This window comes from Mycetomoellerius zeteki, unplaced genomic scaffold (genome assembly GCF_001594055.1).
Source record: "Mycetomoellerius zeteki isolate Tzet28-1 unplaced genomic scaffold, Tzet1.0 scaffold52, whole genome shotgun sequence".
Taxonomy (NCBI): domain Eukaryota; kingdom Metazoa; phylum Arthropoda; class Insecta; order Hymenoptera; family Formicidae; genus Mycetomoellerius; species Mycetomoellerius zeteki.
In genome coordinates, this window is record NW_017257523.1 from 1,100,630 (window position 1) to 1,112,540 (window position 11,911).

Sequence of the window (11,911 nt, forward strand, 5' to 3'; positions counted from 1 at the left end):
GGCTACACCGATCAAAAGTACTTATTCATTTTCTTATATCGATAAATAAAAATTTAGTACATTTAGTAATTGTTTTAGCGGTTTTCTTTAAAACTGGTCCTATACTAAATGATTCTCAATAAAGAGTAAAACCCAATTTAACTCTAGAACACAAACCTTCTGAAAAATTCTGAAAACACATGAATCTGAAAGACCCACTGTAACTTTATAATAGGCTGTAACTTCAATTTGGATCGATATTTTTAGATTCTCTTTTTTCATTTTAAAGCTCTGAGATTTAGGAATATACTTGCATAAATTGTAATGCCAAAAAGTTTTATATTGTTGAGTTATAAAATTAAAATTTTTCGTTTCCTTTTCTTCGTGTACAGAGCAAGCGAAATTTCGATTGGATCTGGGAGACCTATGTGTATGTTCTAGGGTTAAGATATTAATATATTTTCTTAGATGACTTCAGCACCCCATCTTCCCTATCTCAGAAAAAACTCTTTTCTTCTGTTTTCTTTTTTCTCCTACGAATGATGACGCAGCGCCAGTTTCCGAGGAGTAGGATTCAGGATCAAGCGGCGAACTTTTCGGCGGGCAGTTATCCACTTCCGTTAGTCGTGCTTTGTGCAAGTCGCATTACGCGTTAAGCGACTTACATATCGGAGAGATCTGGCGGCGCGCAGATTCCGAGCGTGTAACAATACGCGACGGGAAATGCGGTAATCCGATCACCCTCCCCCGTTGCCGTACTCTTGGCGCTATTGTTAAGGGGATCCTCTCTTCCTCCCGCCCTCCTATGTTTCACTGTCGTCATCTCGTTGTTGCAGTTTACACGTGTACGTAAATTGCTGGCGATGCATTATCTCCCCGCGACGCGTCCGGCCCGGACTGGCGCGACGCGGAGTTTCCTCTCCTCGTGTCGTCGGGGATTATTTTACTCTGCTCTTGGCGAACGGTTGATTCGCTACTAGACGAACGGTTTCCGGAAATTCGGTTCGACGCGAGAACACACGAATCGAACAGGATTTTAAAAAGAACCGTGATAATTCTAATGATTGATTATAGATCTGTGTGAATTACTGATTTGTAAATTGGGTCTATTAAGTATTTACCTTGACTGTGGATGTTGTGTTCGCTCCTTCGGGAATCTTGAAGTTCATATCGGGCATATTCAAGAAGTAGTTTGAGAGAGTTTCCCTGAGTTTAATGATAGTATCTGAAAAAAAAACCAAAAGCGGAAATTAGAAAAAGTCCTTGTAAACATACTAAATTTTAACAAATATTTGTTTGAATAACACTAAATGTTGAAGTTAAATATTTACTAAATGTAAACATATATTTATTTTTGATATAAGAACCATTAATTTGATTTAACTATTATTTTTTAAATAAATATTTAGTAAATATTTATTGAAGTAAATATTAATTAGTACTATTCAAACATAAATATTCATTAAAATTTAATACATTTTTCTCAGTGTACTAATTTATACGGGTTTACATAATGTTTTTGTACAATTTTTAAATTGCCTGTTTGATTTTATTTGTAAATGTCAATAACAACAATTCGATAAAGTACGCTTGATAATGGACAAATTTAAATGAATTTAAAGCAGGTGTAAGCGCCGGTGATCATTTAAAAAATATTTGTCAAGCATCTGGAGGTGACGTGCTTATTAGAATCGCGTGCAATCGTCGGTCAACAAAATTGCGCTTTCATGATTTTCGATTTAGGAAATGAAGCATACAGTGACGGACCCATTGAACTGAACGATGATCAATTTAACGAAAAAAGTAAAGGGAAAATTCGTACAAATAGCTGTGTTCAGCAGAATGTTGAAGCGTCACTTTTACAACTGTTGAAAGTTTTCTTCACACACGTAGGACTATTCTTCTAGATCAAAAAGTATAATCCAATCGGCACAAAGCGCTTATACTATAAGCGCTGAATTCTGTTGAACACCACTATCTAATTTGCAGTGAAGTTATCAATGTATATATTACAATATAATGATTCTCGTGTCAATCGTATAATTGTATACATAATTTTTATCCAATATCTATTTCTTCATTTAGACTGGGTCGTTTCACTTTTCGATAAACTTCAGCTCACTTATTCTTTTATTCTTTTATGTTCTTACTCTTTTACTCTTTTATTTATCCAATAGGTAAATTACCACATAGTTTATCTGAAGATGGAACAATCGGCCCTTAATCTATCATATCTTTTTAAATTATCAGTGAATATATAGTGTGTTCCAAAAGTAACGATCGATCTTTCGCACAGGAATAGAATTGACTAAACTGAGAAGAAAAGTCCTCTACCATTTTACAATTTTCGCAATAGTTAACAAGATATTACAATAATTATTAAATATTGTCGAAAATATTGTCGAAAATCTTCAATAATTTTTTACTCAAATACTATCAACTTTACAGAAAACCTGCAAGAGACAAAAATTGTTTATTTTCTTCTCATAGAGCTCTAAGAATTTTTTCAGAATTTTTTATCAACTTTTTAGTACTGCATTTTCTTATTTTTACCAACATGAGAAAATATTAAAAAATTCTGAAAAAATTCTAAAAAAATTCTCTGAATTCAAATGGCCATCTGAAAGTCAAATGGCCTCTCTGAAAAAATAGGAAGTTCCATTTCTCAGAATCTTATAGGAACTCTTGTACAGCGAGTCATACATGTAATGACTATATTCAACCGTTGTCTCCGTCTGGTTACCGTTCCGTTTCCTTTTGACGATCCATGAGTGCTTTATTGCGATTCGGCGTGAATCAGGCCATACTCATATCAACGACAAGCGAAGAGCTGAATAGTGCATCACAACAAATGAGAGTAAGAAGAGACGTCTGTGTCTCTTTTCAAATCTCTTCAAAAAAGAACCGTGTAGGGTAACTCCGGCAAATACGCCGCGCTGGGATTTACGCCGAAGAAGTCAGAAAAAATAGAAGAAGTGGGGATAATTTTTCCGCAACTACTCTGTTACATGCCTTTATGTTATATTAGTATTGTGTTATAATTTCAGCTTCTTACTGTTAATATTAATGAAATTATTGAGTTGAATCGATTTGTCATTGTAATAAGTAGGGATGCACTGGATCATAAAATTACCAGATACAGGATATCGGGTATCCGGACAAAATGTAACATTGGATATCCGAGAAGGCAATTTCTTCGAGTCGGATATCCGACATTTTCCGGATATCCGACCGTATTTCGGGACTGTCTTGGAAAAAAAAAAACAGAAGGGCTGTAGAAAAAAAATTGTAATTTTGCAACAATGTATACGATATTAATATGGCATTATGAACATGCAGACTCATTTCTAAAATATTTTTATAATAACAAATCAATATAATAACAAATCAATAATTTAATTATATAAAATTTCAACCGGATATATTCCCGGATACTAATGATATCCGGTGCATCTCTAGTAATAAGTAGCGCCATCATAAATTATAATCTACATAAAATAATTACTGTAGGGCGTGTAAAAAAACCTAACGGAATTTAATAATCTCTAATAACGCGTTATTAGAGATTATTAACAAATTCTTTATATATTTTTTAAATATATCAACCCTGTCCATTCTTTTCTCTTTATCATCTCAGCCTTCCTGTTTAATTCGAATTTCTTTGAATAAATATTTATATGCGAGAATATTTACATGTCTACAGACTCGCATGTCATTATGCAATTCCCGCAAGTTTCGCGATAAGACGTCGTCCGTTACGTATTATAAATAAAATGTTAGTTGATCCCACGACCTAGTTATTTTGTAAAATGTAATAATAATTTATGCCATGGTCGGATAGCGTATATATGCGAGAAAACGGAGAGGACATCGACCATGCCGATAAATTTTGCATACTTTATTGCGCTTACAATGCGATTGCCAGAATAAAATAGTCGACTATATCGGCCGATTATTGCTGTGTGGAATCTCAATGAGGACGCGCTGGGCCAGCATATTATTTGACAGTGGCTTCGTTTGCATACAGAAAAATTTGCAATACGCCAGCGAGAGAGAGAGAGAGAGAGAGAGAGAAACGACATAGGATATGTTGCTGAAATCGACGCGTTACCGGCTCTTTGCATACGATAATTTTAATTAGCTGGCAAAACGGCCTGTTATTGTTAAAAATAGCTCGTCCGTAATTTTCATTTATTTCGAAGTTCGACGCGAGCCGAATACAAAGTGCACGATTTATCAAATACGCTAAATCAGTGAAAGGAAATACAGCATCGATTTCGCAAGTTTAGTGAGCAACAAGTAATGGTTTTATCATACGAATTGCGGGTCGTTAAGTAATTTAGAGTAAAAATATTTAAAAACGTGCAAATTTCGACGATATTTTCGTCGGGACAAAATTTAAAGTGCTGGTTTAACGTTATGCTCATCTAATAACGATATGAATAAACGAATTTCAAATTAAATTTACACTATTGGTTTTTGCACAACATAAAGTCACCGTGATCGTATCTTTTAATGGTGATTTAATAATCTCATAGGAACGAATTATCGTTCATATCGTCGCCGTGACGTGTTGCAAACTTCAATTACGCTTTAATTCTGATTTATCTTTTGTGAAATAAGATACGTTGGCGCCTTATTGATAAAATATAAAACTAATTTATCAGTTTTCGATGGTTTTAATATACTTATATGTCGTAAGATATAAATATCTCTCTAAATCACAAAATTGAGCCTACTAAACAAGTATCGAAAGTTAACCAGAGAAGGTAAATCACTGACCTGAAAATTAGGTGAGACATATTGCGCATATGTTTAGCATATAATAAGAATATAATCCGTTTCATAGTTACATCTTAGCATAATCGTGCTGAATACGTATGGAAATTACCTCGAAATTATTGGCTGTGAATTAATCTAAAGATAAAAGAAGTGGCAAGAATATAAAGGCACGTATATAAGATCTACTGGAGAGTAATTAACTATAATTTTTAAGAGACTTCGCAGTAATATTTTTCAGAAGCATTTTTTAATTTGTTAAAGTTGGGATGAGTTGCCAAATGCGTATTGATCGCGTAAATCTCTCTCATTTGTACCTCATCAATATTTTATATTATTTAATATAAGCAACATTCAGTAACAAAAATGTAAAATATTATTTAATATAAACAACATTCAGTAATGAAAATATGAAATAAATGAGAAATATGAGTAATATAGACAAAGATTTAATAGGTTACGTCTTGTTTTATGGATGTCAGCTATTGGCAACATTTATTTACCTCACATTAATTTTTGATCAATTTATACGACTATAATAATAATATAATGATGCAATTTTATTATAAATTTTTGTATTTTCATAAATGAAGGTTTATTGTATTTTACATTCATTGCATATACACATATTTACAACTATTATAAAGATTAAATCGATACTTTTAAAATCTAGTTTTCCCTAAATGGCCTAAATCATACTACCGTAAAACTGATAATTGACAATAATAAAATTAATAATTAATATGAATATAAATGCCAATTGCAAAAATAAATTTAAGATATCGATTTACTTCGACATTCTTATCTTTTCATTATTGTTATTTAATAATTATTATAAATACTTGATTTTCCATAAATTATTAAAATTAGATATTAGTTAATTATTAGTTAATAATTTCTTTTAATCTTATACTTTTAATTGGTTTCATTTATAAATTCGATACTTTTTCATAAAGGAGATACGATTTAGAAGATATATAGGTACGTTTTAGAATTTAGGTGATCGATTGCCTAAATCGTTATACTTTTTGCAGCATGTTACAAAAAAACTTAAACAAATTAATTTGTTACTAATGAAAAGTTAAACATGTAGGTATATAATAAAAAGTGTCCGAAATATCAAGCTATAATTTCCAATGTTCATTTGCATACAAATCAGCATCAAGTGGAAAATATAATAAAAAATAGCTTAAGTGATGCGCGCATTCGACATCTCTCCCCTACATCCCTTTTCTCCTCGCATATAGAATTCCGCGTTAACGATACCATCGGCGATCGCTATTCGTATTAAATTCCAAATTATTCGTGACACTAAAATAATAAACAGCTCGTGAAATGATCGGGAAATTGGCATCCGAAGGCACCCGCTCGCGCTCCTGGTCCCCCGGGCCCATTTCCAGCCCGTTGGCCTCCCACGGCGCTGCGTCACACGGATTTGAATAACGATTCATCGAGTCGCGCAATCAACGATTATACCGTAAATTGCTGTCCCATTCGGTGCCGGTGGTTGCTTTCAGTCCCCGGATTACGAATTATGTACCGGCGCAGCGACGGCGTGGCGGTGCGGCGATGAATCGGGACCGATTATTTTCTTTCTCATTTGCTTTTGGCAGCGTAACGTTAAAATCCTCTCAATGGTGAAAGTGATCTGATAAACTTTGCAGCTCTCGTGTGCCGACCTTGGAGACCGTGCGCTCGAGGCAACCTTTGCTTTGTGATCGATATTTCGCTGCCTTCCAATTCGCGCGCATTGCGAAAACATTGCTTTTGTCGTGCAAACGACAAAGCGCAAACTTCTTTTTTTTTCCCCCACACACGTTACTTTGTTTTTATATCTTCATCTCGATTGCACCGGGAAGGAGCGCGCGAATTCTCGAGCTCGTGTCAGCGTATTTTTGATTCCGTGCAGCGACGAGTGGCCTCGTCAGTTCGTGCCGGTCGAATCTCCGCTCTCACTTCGGTCGATCGGACGCACGGTAATGTAATCAGAGCTTCTCGAGCCTGACGTCACAGCGACTTGAGCGTGTCGCGACTTGCAAATAGGCATACTACTGAAACTATTCGTTGCGGTTCGCATTCTGCACGAGTGCTCCTGTGTGATTTGATATATGAGATAGACGTAAAGGATCGCATGCGGCTATGCACGCGGTTCACGAATTTATCTCCTTCCTCGTGTCTGCAGACCTCTGTTCGCTCAAGAAGTCAATCAAAAGTTTATAGTGATAAAAATCTAAACATTTCTTAATGCATACCCATCTATCTTTATACAGGATGGATACTAAGTCTTCTAAAAGATTTTAAGGGGTGATTTCTCACACAAATTCAAGACGAAAACTTCATATGACCATATATCCGAAACGGCTTAGTTTTAAACAGGGTTGGCAAAGACTAATGTTCTTTTTTTAAGAATAAAACATTATGTTTCTTCTTTTAAATATGTTTTTAATGTTTCAAATATGCTTTAAACAGTTTTATAAAAGAACATGTTTTAAATTGTTTAAAACATGTTTAAAACATGTTTTTTATCAATCCTGGTTTTAAAGATATAGGGTGTAAAAGTTGAAGAAAAAATTTCGGAAACCACTCGGATTATTTTGATAAAACTTTGTATATGTTTAAAATTTCATCAAAATAACTTTAGCGATTTTTAAAATTTTTGGAAAAAAAACAAAATTTTTTCTTCAATTTTGACATCCTGTATTATTTTTGAAATCAAATCATTTCAAATATATGATCATATGAAGTTTTCGTCTTAATTACACAACAAATAACTAAACTTAACGGTCACTAAACTAGATCTTTAATGCTTAAAAATATTTTCAATGTAGTTTTATATATCTGTCCCATTTTGCAAACTGCGCGTAGAAATTATTTTTAGTCTTGAAATGCAATTATAAGCTAAGCTGGAATAGTAATATTACAAATTAAATTGAGAAGCAATTTAATAATATTAATAAGCATCTCTTAAAAAGATATATATAATTTGGTAACGCGAAAAAGACGAAAAATGTTACCTTATTTTCGTCTCGAATTTGTGTTAGGAATCATTCCTTAAAATCTCTTAGATTATTTAATATTTACCTCATACGTACCTTGTTTATATTTATTTTTTATTTTCTTAGATGTATTCCTATAATATTTTAATTCCTATGTTTCATATTACGGGAACGACAAACTTGAATATAGCCCAATCCAATTCAATTGTTTATAACTTTTATAAAAACGTACATTCTAAACAATTTTTTTCAATTGAATGTCAGGTATTAAGAAACATAATGGTACCAAGCAAATATATTTATTGACAATAAAAAAGCTACAAGAAATGAAAAAAAAGCCAGGTATGTCATATCCACGATTAAAAAAAGTGTTTTATAATCTGGCATTTGTAATACACAGCACTGAATTTCGTAAAAATTCAACATCGATATATTTTTACGATATTTTTCGACATTCATAGGATATCGAAAAATACCATAAAATTCATTGCACTTCCCCTTTTAATAAATTTCCCCGATAAATTGCTCTGTGCAGAATTATCGCCGAATTTATCTATCAATTTATCAATTCATTAATTTATTAATTTGCCGTATACGCACAGTTACGGCGATATACAGATAACGCGTGTCTATCCTGCTACCTCGCAAAATATGCCGAGAGAGCTACTCTTTGAAAATAGCAGAGGTCGCGAATAGTCACGCCAATTAATTCTCTTGCGCGACCTGTTAATTTTCTCTGAAAAATTTAATTTTCGGTCGCGCTTTAATCACGCCGCGTACGATATCAAGCGAAATTTCAGGATAGGGAGAAAGCTTTCTTTCCTGAAAGGATGCGCGGTCTGCAAAAGGGATCAGCGCTCAGAAAAACTCGTAACGACATTAACTATGGAACTATCAATACTTCACACATATACACAAGCGCTTTATACCTATAGTTTCCACACATACATTTATACTACACTCATATGTTTAAACTATCTATTAAAAGAATCCAGCGATTTATTTAATTTTCATACAAATTTTCATATGAATAATTGCATGTCTAAAAATATATTTTCCAGTTTGCACGCTCCTTTTATCTTTAGCATTTATAATTTATTTAATAAAACACAGGTATTTTTAATTTAACGTACTTGCATTTAATATCAGACACGTGCTTAATCTATTATGATATATCCGTATTTAATAAAATTTTTAAATACATTTATTCTCAAAATAACGTCAGTTTTTGCATTAACATTACTGAGGGACATTACACATTATTTATTGTAGCGTATAGCATTATTTCTCACATCCGTGCATTATATTTCATATCGTCGCGAGCTTAACATTTAACGTTGCGACCTTTACCTGCTGCACTACTTCGAAAGGCCATGAAAGACGATGTTCATCGGCACAAAAGATTTTATTTTGTTGGGTGTGCTACACGTGCCGTCTTACCCACTTACACGCATGCCAGATTTCGGGATCACCTTGTTATAAATTCCACGCGATAACACCGTTAATCACATCGATCGATCGACCACTTTTCTTCGTCGAATGTTTTTACTGGCGCACAAAAATATGCATGCACGGAAGTATTTGTCACAGCGATGCGTGCATCAAATTCCACCGAATAATAATACAGAGCGATCCTAATAAGTATAATAGGATATCAGGTAGAGGAATGATCCCAAGTCTTGTCTTCCTTGAATGAAAAATGTTATTTCAACACTATTTCTTCTGATACCAATTTGCAATGCAACGTTATAGCCAATAACTAATTTACTGAATAATTTTTAGTGCAAGAAAAGGGAACAAATTTTTTATTAAACTTATTTTGGGACGATGAGTTCAAAAATTTCAGAAAAATTTCATCAAATCGAATTTTTTAAATATAGCATGTCAGTTTTTAGATACCTAATGGTATTTCTTTCCGAATAATTAAAAAGTAAACGTTTCCTTCAGGATTTGATAACTGAGAAACGTTATTGAGAAACGTTATTAGAGATATAATTAGGGACGAAAACTACTGCTGCAAACAACGAAATAAAAAAACAAAAATTAAACGCTCAAATACCTCTAGTTTTTTTCTAATTTCAAATAAAATATCAAAATTTTTCTATAAAACTTTCCTATACAACTTCAACAAATGTCTTTTTTTATATTTCAAAAATCGGACCTGATGGAAATATTTCGATGACAAATTCAGACTCAGTGAAAATTATTTTAAAAACAGTTTTTATATGCTCCTGCGCAAAAGTTTAATGTAAATCTAATGTAATCAAAAGCAATTTCACATTTAACTAAATATATGATACAGAATATATGTAGATCTCGGGCTAAATGAAAACTTGAACAAATCGAATTATAAGATATAATATAATTATCTCAGTAAGAAGTCATTTTAATTTTTATGCATTCTTTACTTATATCTTTTTATAGATGAATTATATAATACCGTCAGTATTATAAGTGCTGAATTTTTGAAATTAAAAAAAAAACGGCGTTCAATATTGCATTACGTTCTACACCATCCGAATTTACAGAGTTTTATATCGATCGACTCTTTTTCTTTCTATTACTGTGAGGAAATCTCTAACTTTTTGTAGCACATTAGTAATCGCAACTTAGTTAATTAGAACAATATTTTCTGGTAATTGCTTTCATTAGAATACCACGGCTACCTGTTATTCTTTCTCTCGCCAGCATGTAATGCTATAGTTACGTATATCGATTAACGTTGCGATGGATGTAACACATACAGCTATTCCACAACTATATATCTCGCGATAAGAGCAGCGATAGCGCTTTACGTGTATTAAGGAAATTGCAAAGTCGCCTCTATTTCGGGAAATCGTGCAAATTTTTCAGGCTGTACCCCATGTAAAATTTTTGCTTATTCGAATGCATATTCGACATTTGATGCATATTGTTTGGGCTCTATAAATATTTATAAAACGCGCGTCGCATGCGCGAAACGCATGAAAATATTTAACGAGAATTTTGTTAAATATTAGTTAGTAAAAAGGCATGAAAACATACATACCACGCGAACGGTTTTTTCACCGTCGTTTTGTTTAACTTTATTTGCACACACCAAGCATTTTCCAAGCTCGATCAGAAAAAAAAACCTTTGAAGATAAACAAGTTTCTGTATAGATGCGTTCGATTCCGATTTGTAGCGTGTGCGTTCATCTTCTGCAAATTCTTCGGTGCATAACCACAAGAATACGGAAGAGTCATGTATACGCATCGGTTTGTATTTGTTAATTCTGTGTTTACTTTTCCGGAAGAGGAACAGGAAGCAAGGCGAAACCTGTTTACTGTTAGTTTTCTTTCCAACAGATTCCAATCAAAAAGATTTCTGATTTTGACATATTCATATACAAGAATATTTGCATTCCAAACTTTCTTCTTAAATATTTCAGCAGAATAGTTTATTTTTTCCCGACGATTATTCCGCCTTTTGAGGTGTCTGCACTAATTATTATACATATATCGACAATAGAGTTCTAGTGAATTAATTTTCATGTATAATGTTGCTTATAACATTGTGAACAAAAGATGTCATAGACACAAGACTCAATAATGGATAGTTTTTGATCTTGTATCAAAGGTGCTCCTGTGAGCACAAGTTTTACACATTTGATACATCACAGCTCAAAAACTATCCATTATTCAGCCTTGTATCTGTATGACATTTTTTCATCACATTGTAAGCTACATATATGTGAAAAATAACTCATTTCACCGGGATCCAATTTTTCGTAGAATTAGCGCGGGGTCCTTTGTGAGATTTTGATCGCATTCATTGGCTATCGTGCGGCGTAAATTTTCGACGAAAATCTCGTTCACATATACATCGCGCAAATTACATTAATGCGAGTCCAGTTCCACATGAGGATTCCCTTAAATGCGATCATCGATGATGGTCAAATGGCGATACATTGTTAGAGCGAAGGCATGACCTACGAGTGCGGTATCGTTTTGCGATAGATCCCGAGCACGAATTGTTGCGCAACGAGAGTGACGGGCGGCACGTATGAGCCCACACACGAATAAGCGACTCATTACCCGCGAGACATTGTTACCGCGGTTGCGCACACACATACAAGCCGTACGTATCTCGCAGCCGAACTAGTTTACGAGAGAATGTTGATCATCCTAGAACGTGG

General features: G+C 33.6%; 1 protein-coding gene across 1 annotated transcript in view; it reads right to left on the reverse strand.

Annotated features, from left to right (window-relative positions):
* Positions 1-11,911, reverse strand: part of LOC108727733 (virus-induced RNA 1) — a 43,957-nt gene that overhangs the window by 2,676 nt on the left and 29,370 nt on the right. The window contains exon 3 of the mRNA XM_018455953.1: positions 1,101-1,204. Coding sequence (XP_018311455.1) covers positions 1,101-1,204 — 104 coding nt within the window. The remainder of the gene's footprint in view (positions 1-1,100; positions 1,205-11,911) is intronic.